This window comes from Grammomys surdaster, unplaced genomic scaffold (genome assembly GCF_004785775.1).
Source record: "Grammomys surdaster isolate TR1022 unplaced genomic scaffold, NIH_TR_1.0 233, whole genome shotgun sequence".
In the NCBI taxonomy this organism is placed as follows: domain Eukaryota; kingdom Metazoa; phylum Chordata; class Mammalia; order Rodentia; family Muridae; genus Grammomys; species Grammomys surdaster.
The window spans coordinates 3,892,581-3,912,827 of record NW_021604678.1 but is presented as its reverse complement, the minus strand read 5'-3'; the positions used below and the strand labels follow the sequence as shown (position 1 = coordinate 3,912,827).

At 43.8% G+C, this 20,247-nt stretch overlaps 2 protein-coding genes across 2 annotated transcripts in view; both read right to left on the bottom strand.

Moving 5' to 3' along the window:
* Positions 1 to 9,093, bottom strand: part of Coq2 (coenzyme Q2, polyprenyltransferase) — a 19,534-nt gene extending 10,441 nt beyond the window's left edge. Inside the window, exons 1-2 of the mRNA XM_028773681.1 lie at positions 8,831 to 9,093; positions 2,703 to 2,869 (exon numbers count right to left, since the gene is read on the bottom strand). Coding sequence (XP_028629514.1) covers positions 2,703 to 2,869; positions 8,831 to 9,083 — 420 coding nt within the window. The 5' untranslated portion in view covers positions 9,084 to 9,093. The remainder of the gene's footprint in view (positions 1 to 2,702; positions 2,870 to 8,830) is intronic.
* Positions 9,094 to 12,980: 3,887 nt separating this feature from the next.
* Positions 12,981 to 20,247, bottom strand: part of Hpse (heparanase) — a 35,634-nt gene continuing 28,367 nt past the window's right edge. Inside the window, exons 11-12 of the mRNA XM_028773706.1 lie at positions 18,407 to 18,553; positions 12,981 to 14,455 (exon numbers count right to left, since the gene is read on the bottom strand). Coding sequence (XP_028629539.1) covers positions 14,296 to 14,455; positions 18,407 to 18,553 — 307 coding nt within the window. The 3' untranslated portion in view covers positions 12,981 to 14,295. The remainder of the gene's footprint in view (positions 14,456 to 18,406; positions 18,554 to 20,247) is intronic.

The window sequence follows — 20,247 nt, the reverse complement described above, 5'->3', positions numbered from 1 at the left end:
TCTTGATATAATCCTCTGGAAATTCGCCACACTTGTTGCATGGATCGCTTGCTTGTTGCTGTCGAAGTTTTCCATAGTATAAATGTACCATGCATTGTTTACTCAGACACTAAAGGACAGCTGGTTGTTCCAGGCTGGAGCTATTACAAGCAAAGCCACTGCAAACATTCATACGGAAATTGTCACGTGAGCAGTTTTTATTTCTATGGATGAATGCTCAGGAGTGCAACCCATAGCCTGGACTACAGGTGTGCACCTATATAGTAAGTCAACAAGCCAGGCTCCCATCTGTAGTCTGGCACATCCCTGAACGCTCCCCACCAGTAACACACAAGCAGCTCTACGGCGGCTAGTGAGCCCGGGACTGCTTCTCAGTGCAGTCACCCAGTGTGTGTATAATGTTTTTGTGGGTCAAGTCTGCAATAAACCAAAGCTAATGATGTTGTGAAAAACAAAACATTTTGATGTGTTACTTACAATCTCGGCATCTTCCCCGTTACCACAGCTCTACTTACATACTAATCAGATTTTATACAGTCTTCGGTTCTCAGAGTTTCTTAATACTGGTATCTTGGTAGGTATGTGGTTTCCAAATATTTACCAGTGCATACCTTTAATCCAGGGCCTCTGACGTATAAATTGATTCTTGTGGAATCCAATGAGCTGCATTTCTTTCTATGAATTGTACTTCGGCACTTGTCTTCCATTTAAGACAAGTTTCAGACATTTCAAGCATTTAAGAGTTTCTGACGCCCGTCAGTCCAGGCTTACAGAGATGCATCTTACTGTGGGTTTGATTACCATATTTTAGGCATTCAACTTCATGAAAATGTACACTTACACAATATACTTATGCCTTTTGCCAAATTTTAGACATTCAGCTGTATTTCTTCAGGCAGTTTTTAGTACTTCTACTTGAAATTCAAATTTCTTAGGTGTCTAAGAGTCTATCTCTTTCATTTTTATTTTACTTGTATGGCTGTTTTGCTTGCCATCAACGCTGTGCCTGGTGCTTACAGAACCCTCAAGAGGGTGTCACATCCTCTAGAACTGGAGTTACAGATGGTTGTGAAATTTCATGTGGGCACTGAGAATTGAACCCAGGTTGTCTGGATGAACAGCCAGTGCTCTCAATCACTGAACCATGTTGCCGGCCCTTCTAATCTCATTCTAACCATGTTTTAGTTGGGTTTTTGACAACTCTTTGGCAAGGGGAAGAAGCTGTGGATGCTGTCTAATCATTTCCAGATGGAGTTAGCTCGCTCTTGCTCCGTGGCCTCTGCTGGCTCCTGGAGGAATAGGCATTTGTCAGTGCTTGGCTGTGGGCTGTGTCCATTAGTGTCCCCAGGTTGGGCCACATCAGTTCCACGACTGAGATATGTGAGGCACAGTTCCTACCTCACAGAAAAGCCATTCCCGTGCATTGGGCTGAGGTTCTGCCATCTTCTCTTCTAGTCTCTTGTGTTTTTTTCTATGTGACATTTGGAGTTCTGGCTGTACTCGGAGGAAGAATAAAGACGAGCATGTCTAGTCCACCTTAGCGGTGGACATCTGAGCAGTGCTAACACAGGTAAAGTGCGGGGCTTTCACATGGTCTCTAAGTCAGGATAAAGCACCTCAGACAGTTTCATTTCTTCTTCATATTCCCTACTTTCCAAGCTCAAGTTTAAGATTAGTTTTGAAGGTAACTGAGAACAAAATCTTTTTTTGAGTAATTAACCTCCAATGTCCATTTCTATAAATAAGTATGCTGTTACTCACAAATGTGCTAATTTATAGCTCCCCTTTTCATTTTCTATAAGCCTTATATTGAGCGTTTAAAAAAGGGACATGAACTACTTTAAACATGAATCTGAAGCCCCATTCATAAGGTATGCAGGATGAAAAATGACCCAGGAAATGGGAACATGCAAATCAGGTTTGGATTTGCTGGCCAATCAAACAGCCCCAATGTCTGCATAGCATGGAGGTGCTTAATCACATGGCTTCTGCCACCTTCCACTCCATCCTGCTTCCAGACAGACAGACAGACAGACACAGACACACACACACGAGAGAGAGAGAGAGAGAGAGAGAGAGAGAGAGAGAGAGAGAGAGAGAGAGAAAGAGAAAGGGGGAGGGAGAGAACTGTTCAATACTTATATTGTTCAATGCTTATATTTTGTGGCACAGTAAGAGACTAACTATAGAACTGAGGATTAAACAGGACCCGTCAGAGACTACCTTAGAAGAACTCTGTGGTAACACTCGGATGGTACACATTTTAAAGCGTATGCACTGAAGCTCTGAGTTCCCACTTAGTTTTGGGCCACAGCTGCCTGGGTACTGGAGCTGGAGAGTAAACCGAGGATGGAGGCTGGGGTGGAGCCACTGCAGATGCTCATTAAAACTAAGATCTGATGTGCAGAGCAGCCTGGAAGGAAGGACGGCGAGTCTCTTAGACACGAAAGGGTTCAGGGTCGGTTCCTACCTTTAACTTCCTCACCCTGGTCTCCCACATTTTAAATTTCTTGTTAAAACTCCAGCACACACCCTGCCCTTTGGCCACTCTTCTGCTGGAAGGGAAGTGAACTGTGCTTCCCAACAGTGGCTACTCAATTGGCCACCTTTCCCGGTGGATTTCAGTGGTATTTGTGTGATGTCATCATGGTGTTCTGCAAAAATGAGGGAGGCCTCTCTGTTCCTTCCCAGGGTGAAACTACCTTTTTATCGAAGTCACGGTCCCACATGTCATTAATAGTACAGCCTGCTCCACGCATCAGAATAGCTCCAGTGCCAAAAAGTGATAACATGTACCAGTCTGGAAAACAACCTGGGTCAGCAGCCAGCCCAATGCTCCAAGTGCATGGCAAATACAGCAGCCAGGTTCCTAAACAAAACCAAAACCACACATAAAAAAGGAACAAATGTAAGTCAGGTAACTGCTCCATCTGCTTAGTCACTGTCTTGCCTTCTGCTGCTGCGACAGACCCCATGGCGTGAGGAAGAAGGGTTGATTTGATGTGTACATCCCCATCAGTCCATCAGAAAAGGAGCCTGGAGGTAGGAGCGGATGCTTACCGCCTCACTTAGCCTGTTTTCTCTCCCACCCAGGACCATCTGACCAGGGTGGCACTGTCCCCAGTGGGCTAGGCCCCTACACATCATTAATTAAGTAAATGCCTTAGGTATAATTGAAGACATTTTCTTAATTGAGGCTGCCTCTTCTCAGAAGACTATAGCTGTGTCAAGTTGACAAAACCAACCAACCCCCCCACCCCCAGCCATCCCCAGTTGTGGATGAGTCTGGTGCTGTTTGTATTTTAATGCTAATTCCACTCTCCTGGGAGGGGCTGTGGACAAGGAGTGAGCCCTGTACTCAGGTGACTTCTTGTGAACCAATCCCCTAATGAATAAAGGAGCCAATCACTGGGCGAGTAGGAGGGACTTCCGGGTTGGATGGAAGGAGACAGGAAGCAGGAGAGAGTTAGCGGCTTTTGGATCAGGGATAGCTTAAGGGCAAGATGCAACTGCTAGTCTCTCCCAGGTTCATGTAGATCCCGCCAAGGGAATTTAGCGAGTTGTGTGGAGAAGTCAGGGGACCCCAGGCTAGAGAGTCTGCTGAGATGAGAACACCCTGCTGGGGCCATGTGGCCCGCCAGCGCTGGGCACAGTGTGGGAACTTGCCATTCTTTTTTAATATCCCACCCCCACTCCCACCCCAAATTCCTAACACTCAGTACAATCACTACATCTCAAAGTGCATAGGCACAGTGACAGGCCACTGCTGGAACCACAGCACTGGGGACTCCTGTAGTGGCATATGCCTTTAACTACCAGAATTTCTTTAACCTCACTCAGGCGTCAGGCAGATTGCTTGGCCTCATATCAAGTTACAGGTCAGCAAGGGCTACATAGTGAGACTTTCTCAGGAGCTCAAAGGCTGGTCTGGTCTGGTCTGCATAGGCTAAAGACCTGTCTAAAACAAAACAAAATAGCAACTTCCCTAGCAAAACCTGACAAAACTGGGGGAATAAGGCAGGTATGGTGTTGGTCATCTATACTCTCAGCACCTAAGAGGCAAAGGCAGGAGGCTCAGGGTGAAGGCCAGGTCTGCGACCAGGTCCTAGGCTAATCAGAGATACACAGTGAGGCACTGTCACAGATGCAAAATAAAGCCAATCAACAACAACAAGACCCATCAAATCAAGGGAAAACAAATCTATAACCATATAGCAAATAAGAATTTACCCTAGGGACTGGAGAGATGGCTCAGCAGTTAAGAGTGCTGTCTGCTCTTCCAGAGGTCCTGATTTCAATTCCCAGCAACCACATGGTAGCTCACAACCATCTGATGTCATCTTCTGGTGTGTCTGAAGACATCTACAGTGTACTCATATAAATACAATAAACAAAATCTTGAACAATGACAACAAAAACCCGAAAAACAAAAAGAATTTATCCTAGCACACAAAAAGTGCCTAGAGACGGAGAAAGAAGTAGTACAATTAAGAAATGGACAAAAGGCCAGGTGGTGGTGGTGCACGCCTTTAATCCCAGCACTTGGGAGGCAGAGGCAGGCGGATTTCTGAGTTCAAGAGTTCAAGGCTAGCCTGGTCTACAGAGTGAGTTCCAGGACAGCCAGGACTACACAGAGAAAGTGGACAAAAGAAGCTGGAGAGATGGATCAGTGGTTAAGAGCTCTGACTGCACTTCCAGAGGTCCTGAGTTCAATTCCCAGCAACCACATGGTGGCTCACAACTATCTATAATGGGATCTGATGCCCTCTTCTGGTGTGTCTAAAGACAGCTACGGTGTACTCTTATACATAAGATAAATAATTCCTTTTTTAAAATCACCAAGAGCTGGGGACGTGTAGCTCTGTGACAGTATTTGCCTAACATGACTCAGGGCTCTGGATTTAATCTTGGGCATTGGAAGGAGGTAGAAGACAAGGAATAAAGATCAATTCTTACACAAAATGGTCAAATTGAAGTGTCTATAATGTGTAAGTAGCTTGTAAAGCAGAAAAGCAAGGGCCCGAGGGTAAAATCCTTAAGAGGTGTCCAGCTCAGTGCCTGAGCCCAGGCTGCTGTGGGCAGACACACACTTAGAAACCTTATCTAAACCTTGAACAACACGTAACATTTACTGGATGCCCAGGAAGCATTGGGCAGCACTGTAAACATTTTATATGTATAAACAATGCTCACCATGCCCTAGCGGAAGTATCATTAGTAACCCCACCTCACAAATGGAGGAGCACAAAGTGAGACACAGAACAGCTGTTCTTTTTAAAGAGCAGGAGCAAAGCCCACACTGGACAAGAGGAAAACTACTTCATCAGCATTTGCTTGGTGCAGCTAGAACTGAAGTCTCCACTAACAGTCCTAGGCTACATGATACCTAGTGCACAGTGCAGCAAGGCTTTCCTTGGCGACAAGTCCGTATTACAAAATGTATGTGCTCACTCACTGATGGGAGCCAGCGGACCAGCACTTGGGAGGGGGCAAATACTAGACACTAAAGAGGCTGAAGGCAGAAGTCTCAATTTCATCTGCAAACAGGGAAAATGAACATCTACCTCACTGAGCTTCAATGAGATGAAGTATTACAGAGGACAGCTCTGAAAACAAGACTTGGGGCTTACGTGAGCTACAGGCACTCTACCACAGAACTATATCATGAGTCTACAGCTGGAAAGGATTAATCAGCCTATATTAACATATATAGCATACATGACTGCAGGCATAGTTTTCTCTAACTCTTGAAGTAATATTATTATTTTTTGAGCCCCTGTTATAGGAAGATACTGCTCAAAGCATGGACTATGTGTTCATAAATTCCTAGTACACAATAGTTCCAGGAAACACTGCAGGTTGTCACAGTAGACAGTAAGGCAAGAGTTCTTTCCGTCACACTAACTTTAGCTGAGAAAGAAAGAGAAAGGTAACAAATGAAGATACGGAGAAGTGGAGGCATGAGTTTTCCAAAGCCACAGTCTTAAGACACAATTCTACACCAGCAGTCTGGCAGAACCTTAAGTCAAAAATTCCTTCTCATACCTAAGTCCCAACCCCACAAAAACCTTACTTCTGTCCCCACTGATTGCCAAGGGCACTCTTCTCTGTCTTCCCTGTGACACTGTCATTCCTTACAGTTATTCTGTGAAGAAAGGTGCAGAGATAGTGAGAAAAGCCAAACAGGTTGTAGACAGACATGTTTATTATAAACTGGAAAGAGTCTCTGGGAGAAGAAATGAAATGGTCAGATTCTGAATGGGATGGCAGAGCAAAATGCCTGTGTAGATTGAGCTTATGATTCTCTAATGATATTTCCCTTAAGACAACCTAACTGCAGTGGAAAACACACTGCCAACCTGGTGGAAAGAGCGCCACCTGCCGAAACTTCCTGAAATGACATCAGTCGACTGACCAGTGATGTAGCCCAGTGGTATATCACTTAACTAGTATATAGAAGGCTCTTTGAGTGCCACTCTGAGAAACAAGAAAGCTTCATTACTGCCTTCTAAAACCAATGATTGACACTGCTCTATGAAAGTAATCAGATACAATATTAATACAGTAAAACAATAACTGTATCACTGTCTTACAAAACAGGCATATATTAAACCGTGATTTCTACTGCCAATTTCTGCTCCTGATACATGGTAGGGGCCCCGAACCATTCACTGAATGAATTTTACCCTGTAATCGTCTTATTTAGAATCAAAACATGCAGGCCAGTATCTTAAGGTACTCAACACAAATAACTACAAAGATAAGTTTCTCTAATCTTCCTTTTGAAGTGATAGTGACTAACACCTTTGGAGCCCTTATGTGTAGGCAGGCACTAGTCAAAGTATTTACCATGTGAAGATGGACTTTAAGGCTAACTTTATAAAGTCAACATTAGCACTTTCCTTTTATAGAGAAAGAAATGAAGGTGCAGAGACATGAAGTACTTTAACCACAGTTCACCCACTGGACGGAGCTCAAGGGGCAAATCCATGAGGTTGGCTCCTAACTACTTTGTAGAGTCCTGTTACATGGCAGGATGAGCAGCCACTAGATTAATGACGTTTAACTGTGAAAACACAAACAACGGCAGTTGTCCATCTGTCCTACGTGCCTGCAAGTTTCTCTGGCAGCTTTGTCACCCAGAATCTACGAACAGAATTAGGAAGTGCTTGTGTAAACCCTGAATTACATAACACTCTAATGATGGCAGGTCTGGCTTTCATTTAATAGGCTTCTATACTCTACAATGTCTCCTTGCTGTGATTCGGTGCTTAAATCCCACACAGGGAACATTCACATCTAGAATATCAACAGTGACACCTGGCTGCTGCCACTCCACCCCCTTTGTCACCTGGACTTTTAGGCAAACTCTGGAGTTTGTGGCCAACCTGCAGTACAAAGCAAGCCCTTGTCTCACACAAAATAAAACAGGTTCAGCCAGGTATGGAGGCGAGTGCCTGCAGTCCTAGCATTTGGGAAATGGAGGCAGGACCCTGTTCAAGGTCGGCCAAAGACAGAATGGGACCCTGTCTGAAAACAAACCAGACCCAAATGGGGCCATGTTGGGGGTCCTGGGTAGGTAAAGGCAGAACAAACAAGTCTGGCATTTGGATGTACTTCCATACACGGAAACTGTACATATCAACATCTAAACTAGCTAGAATTCAGTTGTTCCCTCTTCCTCTGTTGCCCACCTTCCTCTGTGCACCCTTGTCTCCCACTATTTCCTCATTTTCCCAGGGTTGCAGGTCCAGCTCCTATTCTTAATGTTCCAGCACTAAGTGTGTTTCTTTGGTTATTTATTTCGGAATATATAGCCTAGACTGGCCTGAAACTTGAATCAGTCCTTCCGCCTCGGCCTCTTGAACGCTGGACTATAGATGTGAGCCACCATATTTGGCTATCCTTGGATTTTGAAAATATTTCTCCAAGATCTCTCTACTCCTCTGTAATATAGCATTCCCTTTGGAGTACTATTTCTTCAGTTTTTTGAGCATTGGAGACCCACAGTAAGTTCGTTTTTCCTGTGCATGACCTAGACCTCTGATACTTGTTTCCATACTTTCCTAGGTCATCAACCGTCGTTTCCAACCAGAGACAAATTCTTTCAAAGCTGGTAGTTTCCCTAGCTCTTTCTGTCACTAAGACCAGGTGAATTCATCTACTACTTTGGGCAGTATTTTACGAACTAGACAGAAGTGGTCCGTGCAGACGGGGCTTATATTGTGTCACAGGTGTCAATAGTGTGTGTTTGAGCACTTTGATGAAAAGGACATAAAGAGAAAAAGAAGACGGTCACAGAGAGAGGATTGTGTGAGTTTAAGTTGACGACAATCCGGAAGCATGATTCCCGGCTGTGTTTAGGTGCTTTAAATCTTTATAACTGGTGATGACAGAAAAAAGCTCAGTACCAACACTACTGGGTCCTTCTTAATTTCAATAGTCTTACTTACATGCCTCTTGGGCTTTACATAATTGGAGGCAGAATCGAAAACTAATGAATGCAGAAATGCTTCATAACTGCAAATCACCAATCAAAACCTTCGAGAAAGCAAAGGAGCACCGGACCACATCTGAATGGTCTCTGGGAATATGTGTTTATCAATGCCCGCCTCCGGGTTTCGGGGCTCAGAGCCGGGGGGTGGGGTGGGGTGAAACCTGCGTGTCCCTGTCTAAGGTCCTGACCGAGTCCCGAGGTGACTGGTCCCATGGGTGCGTCACGCCGGCAGCGGAGCCGCGGTTCCCGGGCTCTCGATTGCAGGACCGGGGCGCGCAGCCGCGGACATGCTCGCCAGGCAGACGATCGCGCAGCCCAGCCCGCCCCACTCACCGATGGGCTTGTCCAGGCGCATGAGTCGCAGGTAGGGCTGCAGCGGGCGGGGCGCCGAGTTCACCACGGCCGCGGCCGACAGGCTGAGAGTTCGCCCGCGCTGCGTCCCGGGGGCAGGGGCTCGCCGTTCCCGCGCTCCCGAAGCCCCTGCGGTGCGCACCAGGGCCAGCGGGAGTCCGCGCGGACCGGGCAGCCATGCGGACCGTACGGCCCGCAGGCCCCGCGCTAGCCCGGCGCCTCCAAAGCGCAGCATGGCGCTGAGGCTGAACGCCGATTGGTGACGTCATCCAGGGCGACAGGCCGAGGGCGGGCATGCGCAGTGGTGTTGTGTTAGGTAGGTGGGCAGGAGTTCCTCTGTGTGTGTGTGTGTATGTGTGTGTGTGTGTGTGTGTGTCTGTCTGTCTGTCTGTCTGTCTGTCTGTCTGTCTGTCTATGTTAGGTTGTCTGTGTGTGTATATATGTACATATGTACATATATATGTTTATATATGTTTGTGTGTAATAAAAACAATATGGTTGTGTGTAATAAAGAAAAACAAAACAACCAACTTTATGGCATCCTTATTAATGTAGTCGGCCCTTGCACATTTCCAGGTACCTGGTGTGTGTTATTCTACCTTAACCCCTTCACTGACTGGCCCTGGACAAGTCGTTTATCTGAATTTTAGTGTTTTGAGATGGTGGTGTATCCTTTTCGGTGCCCATCCTTATAGCCTGTGCAATGAGTTCTATGTTACCTATGTGACAACAAGTTGCTGGTCTGACGCTTGAGAAAGATGCAGCAGGGGGCGCGCTGGCGTTTGTCTGCAGTCTGGGAAGTGCTGCCGGTCCTTTGATCTTTTAGCTCCATCTGATGCTTGCCAGTTGAGCTCTGAATTCTCTACAGGTTTGCAGCCTTTGACTCTCCTTTCTTTTCCAAAAAGTAGCCTCCACGCTGTTTATTCTCAAGCACCCTTTCAGGGAGCAGAGGTACCGCCATGCCAAACAGGAGGCTCTTTCACATTTGCACGCTATTTCTAATTGCCCGGAGTATCCATTGCAATATTTAAAATGCAAAAATCATTGCAAATGCTTTCCATTTTAGAGGGACAGGATGATAAAGCTATTTTTAAAAATTTGCTTGATTTTTTTATTTGAAAATTGTATTTTAAAGTCTATGAACTTTTTGACTCTCAAACTCATTTCATCTTGTCCCCCAGTGGTGGTATAACATTATAAAAGGCAGAAAATTAAAAACTAGACTGTGTTCAAAGAGTAGTTATTAGCCTGAAGCAGGAGCTCAGGAGTAACCCGCGGCTCTCTGCCCTGTTCTGTTAACCCTGCAGAGGGCTTAATAGCAACCTTTTGCTTTCGTAACATGTTCATGGCCTTCTGTGGGACACACAAACATATACTAAATAGCTAAATACATGGAATAAATGTTTGTTTGGTTTTTAGGAAGAAAGTAAAAATAGTTTCAAACTCATATGCCCTGAGAAGTTCTATCTCTGGACTTGGAAACTATTCTTTTTGTGGAGAGGTTGTGAACCACAAGGGTAAAATAAATAATGAAAATTGTTGGAGCAATAAGATAAGGTGCAGATTAAAAGCTAGCAGGCATGTGAGCTTAAAAGTCTCACTAACAAGGCAGACAAGCATTTTCCCTAAAGAAGCTTAAGAAAACTTCAATGTTATTACATTTAACATTCAGTCATGTAACTGAGCACTGGTCTTCACGCGGCCATGTCTTTTTCATATAACTACCCGCTATTAGTAGTAGCTTACCAGCAATTTGTATTTCATATGCTTCTTATTTCAAAGCCTCTGAACTAGCTACTTTGACCTTTTCTTTCTTTCTTTCTTTCTCTCTTTCTTTCTTTCTTTCTTTCTTTCTTTCTTTCTTTCTTTCCTTCTTTCTTCCTTCCTTCCTTCCTTTCTTTCTTTCTTTCTTTCTTTCTTTCTTTCTTTCTTTCTTTCTGTCTCTCTCCTCCCTCCCTCCCTTTTCCTTCCTTCCTTTCTTCCTTCCTTCCTTCCTTCCTTCCTTCCTTCCTTCCTTCCTTCCTTCCTTCCTTCCTACTTTTGAGGCTGGGTTGGGCTTTGTAGCTATGATTGGCCAGGAACTCTCTATGTAGACCAGGCTGACCTCAAACTCACAAGAGATCTGCCTATTCTGCCTCCCCAAGTGCTGTGATTAAAAAAAGGCATGTGTCACCATGCCCTGCTGCCTCAATAATTTAAAAAACTATTTACATCTGGGTGTAGTGATGCATGCGTGTGTGTCCACGTGTGTATGCATGTGTCCACATATGTGTGTGAGTGTGCATGTGTCCATGCGTGTGAGTGTGTGTGTTTGTCCAGATATGTGAGTGTGTGTCCACGTGTGTGTGAAGTCAAATATGTGGATCCCAAGGATTGAACCCAGATTGTCAAGTCTCTTGGCAAACACCTAATGAACAATTTCTAACTAAAATAGCTAAGTAAATTTATAAATATTTTAAAATAGATAACATATATCAACACAAAACCACACACTTCTCACTTCACAGGGAATATGAGTTTATTCTGAGCAAGGCGAGTGTCCATGGCTCAAGAACATGATTTCAGATTACCCCAAACCATGTTCCAACATAGAAGTAATAATACACACCAAGAGGGCGGAGTAAATCCCATGGTGTTTAGTTTGGGGTCGGTAGATTAAGTGAACACATTAGAAGGTGTCCTGTGATTTCTGGAAGGATGTCAGTTCAGAGACAGGGCTTATCAATGGATGATTAGTAAGGGAACTAAAGATAGTCCAAGGGAATTTGGTTCTGGATCCATAGCATTCTGATTCTACACAATCATAAAGTTCTAAGTTTTAAGCTGGGAAGAATCTACAACATAGTTCTAGCGTGTTTTTTTTTTAAATAAATACTTAAATTTACACAGGCAATACCTTCTCAGATTTCAAATATAAATTCTTTGAATATTCGAAATCAAAATACCTCAATCTGTTTTTGTTTCTTATTTGTGTGTGTGGTAGGGGAGGTACACATGCCACCCTACATGTGCAGAGGTCAGTTCTTTATGGGGTCAGTTCTCTCCACAAAATGTTACGTGGGTTCCAGGGATGGAACTTAGGTGGTCTGTACTTAATTTTTGTAAGCTATTTTATGCCATTAGAAAGACATTTATAATGGTATGATGATCACAAGAAATACAAAAATGATGAAGATTCTGTGTCCACTTGTGTCACGTGAGGTGAGATGAAAATGGCTGAAATAGCTTGTGAGTGTCAGGGAAGGGTCAGCGGAGAGAGTCAAATAAGACACTCGGGTGCTAGAGGAGGTGTTGAAGTTAAGGTCTGAATGGACCTTCACAAACAAAGACATTTGTCACCTAGAAAGGACACACACAAGCACAGGAAGGAAACAAGGCTGCTCAGATCTCCTTGTGTGCAGATGAAGTGTCTAAGGTTAGGGCCAATGAAAGGCAGGTGCCAGTTACCAAAGGACCTTATGGGCCTGTAAGGGATGGGAAGCCACTTAGGTAGTTCTAGCACTGCAGGGAGAATGGGTGGCCCAGTGGTTAAGGGCTCTTGCAGAAGACCCGGGTTCAGTTCCCAGCATGGGTCACAATCATTTGTAACTCTGAATCCAAGGAAATGTGATGCTTTTCCCCTCCGAGGGCTCGTGCATCCGTGTGTACCCACATGTGCCAGCCCGTACCCCCAGTTAAAATAACAAAAAATAAATCTTGAAAGGGTCTGAGGCAAAGTCAGGGTGAATGAACAACTTAGATGTTGCTATAGTCACACGAGTGAGAAATTAGGCATTGATGACTCAGTGGATGAGGGTCAAGGAAGATAGGTAAGTCAAGATTTTGTGACTGAAGTGGGAAATTATGTTTATGCCTGATTGTTCCTTTTCTGTAGACTCAAGTACTTTAATGTTGGGAAGGAAACACAAATCCAGGTAGGAGGTATACAGAAAATGGTGAAGGAACAAGAAACTTCATTCATTCATTCCATCATTCATTCATTCATTCTGAAGTCGTGAGGATCAAACCCAGGCCTCTTGTCTGTGCTAGAATAACATTTTTCCAGTGAGCCACAGCTCCAACCCATCAAAATCAGACTTTCAAATGTAAGATCCTGTAAACTTTAGATCTAGTAGAAGAATAATCATGCAAGTTAAGGCTATAAAATTAGTTTATTTCAAATGTGGAAATAGAAAAACTTATTTGCATAAAATTGAGAGTACTGAAGCATACAAACTTTAGGTTCTAGCTTCATCAACATACTAGATTCAATTGAGATGACACTCATAGCAGGCACAAACATATAGAATTGCAGTCCTTAAGAGGATTAAAATCCTAGGGGGGGAATTACATTTTTTTATTTAATCGAAACCACAGATCAAAAGCAAATGTCTAGTGCTGTGGACTCCACCAAACCTCTCTGCCCGAAGGGAGTATTGCTTGAAGACAGTCACAGGCATTGCTGCTCATGGACAGTGATAGAAATGACCACAGACCTATCCGTGGCCAGGGAGACTTGAGGAGACTCGAGGAAAGGCTTGCCGGGAGAACCTCCAAGAAAGAGCTCTTCAGGTCTGTGAGGAACACTCATCTTCTTCCTCTGGTTACTGCCAGGTCTCAATGAATCTATAGACAAGTTGCAGCTATCATGTGACCAGGCCAAGCAGGGAGCCAGTACCACAGACATCAGGACAGAGAGGGAGAAAGATTGGACCGTACCTCACTTCAACAATTTCTTATGTAGGCTTATAAATCTCCTCATTTAGAGGTTTCTGTTCTTAATAGGCCAGAGCTTTCCAAGCAAAGCAACAACTACTGGTGTAGAAAAAGTAAACACCAATGGAGGACGACGTCAGGTGTTTCTGGAAACTTCTCCCAATCAGCCAACTGGCTCCTTTACAGCCATTTCCAAACCGTCTGCATCCCTTCCCTCACAGCTGTGACTGGTCTTTTGTTTGTCTTTGTTTAATACCGCTCTACCAAGCCACCTGTCCTTTCCCAGACTCATGAAGAACAAGGAGAAGAGGCACAGGGGCCATTTCTCTGTTTTAGTTCCTCTAAGAATGTGAGCAGGTGTCCTTCTACAGCCAGTGTGGCTTTATGGCAATGTGCCTTCCCCCACTGGAGCTACAGAGAGGCTCCTAAAGGTCGTATTTGACAATTATTGGAGGCATTCCTATACGTTTTTAATAACCCCCCCAAAATAGTGCATGCAAAGTGCTAAGTGTCATTTGTCATTAACTCTCACCACCTGCAGTGGTCTACTTAGAGGAGAACACCACACTGGATGTACCGCTGAAGCGTGCCCCGCCTTTTCAAGGCTCCGATCTAGCACTGAAGCCTTCCCCGCCCTCCAGAGGCTCTGGAAGTTGACCAGGAGTCAGCCTCCTACAGCTGGGGTTCTGGTTTACTCTTATGAATGACAGCCCTGACCGCTTTCGTCCCGGGGTACTGCATGCCTTTTATTTTCATACACAAGCAGCGATTTTGGCATTTCTTATGACAAAGAACCCATAGGAAAAGGCAGGCACGCTTAGTGAGCTTCCCGCGGGGAGAGGCTTTTCTGTTAGAGCTGGCAGGGTCTGCTCATCCACCATCTTCAGGGTTTGACCGTTCAGTTGCACAGATCTACAGGAAGGAAAGACACACTTGAGTTAGGCAGTTTGCACAAGCACCATGGCCTCTACAAAACCTGTGGAATCACTTTAGGTCATCAAGGGGGCTTGTGGCAGTCTGAATTATATAATTTGTGTTTCAATGAGAGGTGAGCGTAGGTGTTTGGCAGAGATAAACTTAAAACTGCAGTGGGAGAGAACGTAACTGGACTAGCCTAGAGCATGTGGCCTTTTACAGAAACACGCACAGATCAGGTACCTATTTCATCCTGTTGTCTGAAACAGCATCACACACTGTAGCTCAGGCTGGAACTTACTATGTAACCCAGACTAGCCTCAGACTCCTAGCAGTCTTCCTACCTCCACTATACTCAGGGACTTCATCTTTTTCTTAAATTTTTTTGTTATTGTTAAAAACTGACAAGATGAGTTATTTTTATGCCATCTATGGAATGCATTTGACACATGTGTAACACCCATCATGATGCCTGCATGCAATAAGCATTGTGAAAAAAATATATAAATTATATAATAACTATGATATAAGCAGAGCTTATATATATTATATGAGCAGAGCTGACCACTTTTCATACAAATGAGCGTACCAGGCCAGGCCTGTGATCCTAGCTCTCAGGAGGTGGGGTCAGGAGTTCAAAGTCAGCTCTGAATACACAGCATACTCATGAGTTCAGGAGACTCCATCGCAAAAAACCCCAACACAAAACTAAACCTACCAGAAGTAATCTATTACCCCATTCTCCTTGTAACATCTTGGCAGATTTATTCCATCTTTCTATGCATATAAACACATTTGACTTGAACAAAAATGGGTGTGCTGTGCATATTTTCTTAAAACTGTTTTTCATTTACTACAACCAAATGTTGACTTATATCCTACAGCATTCACCCACCACACACAGGACACACAGGAGTCAGTGAGTTCATTAGTGCATTTACTTAATCCATGTATCCTGTGTTTTTCTTTCTTTCTTTTCCACAGGGTCTCTCTTTGTAGCCCTAGATGGTCTGGAACTCACTATGTAGCCTAGGCTGGCTCCTAACCTATGGGCCAACCTCCTCCTGTCTCTGCCCCTCAGGCGCTGGAATTATAGGTACACTATCATGCCTCGATTGAATTGTTTGCTTTTAAAGCCTTTTCATCTCTTGTCTCAGATGGAGTCTCATGACTATGTAGCTCTGGCTGTCCTAGAATTCATTTTGTAGATGAGACTGGCTTTGAACTCACAGAGATCTGCCTCTCTGCCTCCTGAGTGGTGGGATTAAAGGTGTACATCAACGGTGTCCTGGTACACCTCCATTCTCACTAGGATCCGTGAGTAGAAACCAGCTTCCATCTTTGTTAACCTTTGTTAGATGCGCAACTCTGAGCCCCACAACTCAAGACCTATGAATAACATGGCTTGATTGTGCCGGGGCTACCAAATCTACAGTGAGGTCTGTCGGCCGTGGCTTTGTTTTCACACTTACGCATCACATCGAATTTTAGATGAGGATGGGGAGGAAATATGACCAGCTTCAGGAAACCACAAGCAAAAATAGGTCTTGAAAAGTATCTCTGAATGGTTGTAATAAGACTGGTTAGCATGAATCGAAGGACCATTTGACAATGCCTACTAAAGTCCCAGGGTCGATTTTAGTGCTTCAGTACCTCAGCTTGAAGGCAAATCTGATCACTGTGAATTAATAGTGCTGTGTAAGACAGAAGGACAACAAGGTCCTATCTGCTCAGGCCTCGGCATTTAATCAGCTGCACTTACAAATGTGCTCTAAGGATGTGCGTTTACGCTGTTTAGCATTGAGGATGGGGTTTCTCTGAGGGAAGTAACTTTTTTAAAATAAATATTTATTTATTCATTTAATGTATATGAGTACACTGTCGCTGTCTTCAGACACACCAGAAGAGGGCATCAAATCCCATTACAGATGGTTGTGAGCCACCATGTGGTTGCTGGGAATTGGACTCAGAACCTCTGAAAGAACAGTGCTCTTAACCACCGAGCCATCTCTCCAGCCCCGGGAAGTAACTTCTTGTGCGTTTTGAAGACAGAAACCAGAAGGTGAAGAGAAAAGTCTGTTAAGCTGCAGGTGAGATGCAGGTTCACTGAATTAGTCATCAACAGGTTTGGCAGAGCAGAAGGCCCTGGGAAACTTGCTGCTGGGCCTACCAGTCTGGATCTGATTTCCCAGAACCATATAAGGTACAAGCACAGAACTGACCTCCATATGCTATCCTTTGACCCTGCACTCAGGAATGAACACACAAAATGTAGTTAGAAACAATTTAAGTGGTTTATCTAGAAGCATATTTATGGTCGTTTTTTTCTTACTTTAGTCAAAAAAGAAAAAAGAAAGAAAGAAGGAAAGAGAGAGAGAGAGAGAGAGAGAGAGAGAGAGAGAGAGAGAGAGAGAGAGAGAGGAGCTACTTGAGTGTTACAGGAGAATCCGACCCAGCCCTGTGTGTGGTGTTTTGTTCCACCCACAAGCCCTTATTAGGTCAGATTTGTGGTTTAGCATTTGTGGCTAGCCATCACCAAGAGAAGTATCTTTTCAGAACAAATAATCTAAATTTGGAAGGTATTCTGCACACCATAAACATCAAGCCAGCCACAAGCCCTTTATTTACAAGGGTGTGCTGCCTACAATATACGTTAAGGTCATGGTGGCATAAAGCCCGTGGGAGTAACCAGCCAATAACCGATCTGACTTAAGGCTCACTCCAGGAGATGGAGCCCACGCCTGACACTGTACTGGTGACCAGGAGCCTGAGACTAGATAGTTCAGGGACCTAGGGTAAAGCCAAATGATACTGATCTAAAACAAACAAACAAAAATGCAGTGATCATACAATTCAGTGACATTCTGCTACATTTATAGTTCAGTGTCATGTTTGGCCATCATCAGAGAAGCTTCCTCCTGCAGCAGATGGGAACATGTACAGAGCCCCACAGCCAGACAGTGTGTGAGAGTGAGAGACCTTGGAACTCCCAGCCCTAAGGAGGATGTCTCCATCAAATGCCTCCCCTCAGAGCTCAGGGAATCCTGCAGAAAGATTCTGAGAGCTAGAGGGGGTGGAGGACACCATCCTTGAACAACCAACATGAGCAAAGCTCCTATGAACTCACAGACTGAAGAAGCATGCACAGGGCCTGCACAGGTTTGTACCAGGTCCTCTGCAGTATAAAATGTGGTTTCCAACTTAGTGGTTCCTGGGGCTCCCGACTGTAAGAGGGAGTGGTCTCTGACGCTTGTGCTTTCTTTGGGGCTCTTTTCCTTTTGGCAGTTTGTCTTGTTTAACTTTGATGTAACAGTTTTTGTCTTATGTTATATTTTATTTTGTTATATTTTTAAAAGTGAATGAATGAATGAATGAATGAATGAAAACTTAGCCGCTAGGGTAAAGGTTAACAACTGAACAGTTTTCTCCAATAGAGAGGCACCCCCAACCTTCCCAGGCAGGAGACAACAAACACCTTTTTTTGGGTGTTGCTCCATTTTGTTTTCTTGGTCTTGGGGATTTTGTTGTATTGGATTTTTGTTTTTGTTTTGACAAAGAACGTACAGTTGTGTGGGTAAGGAGGGAGAGGGGATCTGGAAGGACTTGAGGAGAAGAATATGATCAAAATATATTTAAATTTAAGAATTGTTTTTAAATAATAATTTTTTTAAAAAACTATATACTGAATAGATCTTGCTTGATATGTGAAGATATTTGGGATTGTATATTTTCTCCTAGGATGACTATTAGTTTATGTCCTTATCCTTTTACACTGAAGTTACACTTACATAAATAAGCATTCATATATAAATTTTCTGAAATAAAAAATGTTAGAATGCAACACTTATTCTTTTCTTCCCCTCCATAAAAAAAAAAAAAACTGTCTCCACTGTAGTAAGTGCCAGTAAACTTACATAATGTTTGCAGTCAACAAGAAAATGTACTCACTTGGAAAGTAATGCCTCAGGCCCAGAAGGCTTCAGAAGGTACTTATCCACTGGTCTGCTGAACAACGGAGACGGTAACTTCAAGTGCTTGGTGACATTATGGAGGTTCAAGACATACAGAGTGAGATCTCCTTCTTGATATCTTGGGCTAAATGCAAACAGGTTAATTCAGTTATGTATTTGTCTGGTATATATTATGAAGAACCTCAACATGCACCCGATCAGACACACTGAGTGCCCGTATTCACGAAGGGGGTGGGACCTATTAGCATCCTTTCCTAGGATGATGTTAGACTGATCATGTGGCCCTATTTTGGAAACAAGAAAAGTACTGCTCTCCACACCAACACCTCCTGAGATAGAGTACTTTGCTCCTTTGCTACATGGAGCTCCAGAAGCCCATAGCCAGGCCATATATTCTTATATAGAGAAAGGTTTAATAATAATATCTATTCACGTGAGTTAGTTATAAACTATACAAACAAGAACGACTCCTAGTCCTATAAAAAGACTGAGCAGGAGTATGGTTAGAGCACTCGCTGAACCAGGGTTCAGTCTCCAATGTGACAGTCCACAACTGTCGTAACTCCAGCTTCAGAGATGATGTTTTCTTCCGGCTTCCACAGGCATGAGGCACACACATGGTACACAAACATATGTCGCCAAACACCATACATATAAAATAAAAATAATCAGACTGAGACAGGGCTGGGGAGATGGGTAAGCTGGTAAGATGCTTGCTTAATCTACAGAAACCATGTAAAAAGCAAAACAAGGTGGCTCATGCTTGTTGTTCTAGTGATGGTGGGAAGGGCCGGAGAGACATGACCCCTCGAGATTGCTGGCCTGCTAGCCTAACAAACTTGGCAAAGTTCCAAGCCCTGAGCTCGGTCCTTCTTTAACAAAAGATAGCTGGCCCTCAAGGAAGGACCCCTGAGAATGTTGGCTTCTACGTGCACACACATGTATGTATATGCACACCTGGGAATACACACGTGCACCTCACATGTGAACATGCCCGTATAAAAGAACATACAAAATATAATAATCACACAAAATAAAAAATAAAACAAACAAAGGCGAAGTGTGGTGATGTACGCCTTTTCTCAGAGCGAGTGGGAGGCAGAGGCAGGCAGATCTGAATTCAAGGGCTAGCCTGGTCTACATAGCAAATTCCAGGCCAGTCAAGACTATCGAGTAAGACTCTATTCAAAACAAAACAAAGCAAACAAAACAGAATCTAAATCTGTTGACTTTTTCAGAACTTATGCATTTCAACTGTCCCTTACTCCTCACTATGGCCTTCTCTATTCAGACATTTAAACTGTTACGTGCTTTTGGGCTAGTGTTAGCCTATCAGCCATGACAGATTAGCCTCATACTCCCTTCAAGGAATCAACTGTTCATCTAAATGTGGTGATATTTTACTTGTGTCCATTCCTGAAAAATTCAGGATATTTTCATTATAGGTTGTAACAATTAAAATCTCTTTTAATTGTGAATCTTTGCTGGGTTGCAAATGTCTATATTTAAGCAGTTGTTTTTTAAAATTTTATTTATCTATCTTGGGTTTTTTTGAGACAAAGTTTCTCTGAGCCCTGGCCACCTGGAATTAGCTCAGGACACCAGGCTGATGAAAATTAAGGATCTGCCTCCCTCTGCTTCTCAAGTGCTGAGATTAAAGGTATGTGTCACCACTGCCTGGCTTAGTTTTTTTTATCTTTAAAAACTTATTTATGTGTATAAGTGTTTTGCCTGCATATATGTACACTGTGTGTGGGCTTGGTGCCTGCTGAAGCCCAAGTGTTGAATGCCCTGAAACAAGAGTTACAAACAGTAAGT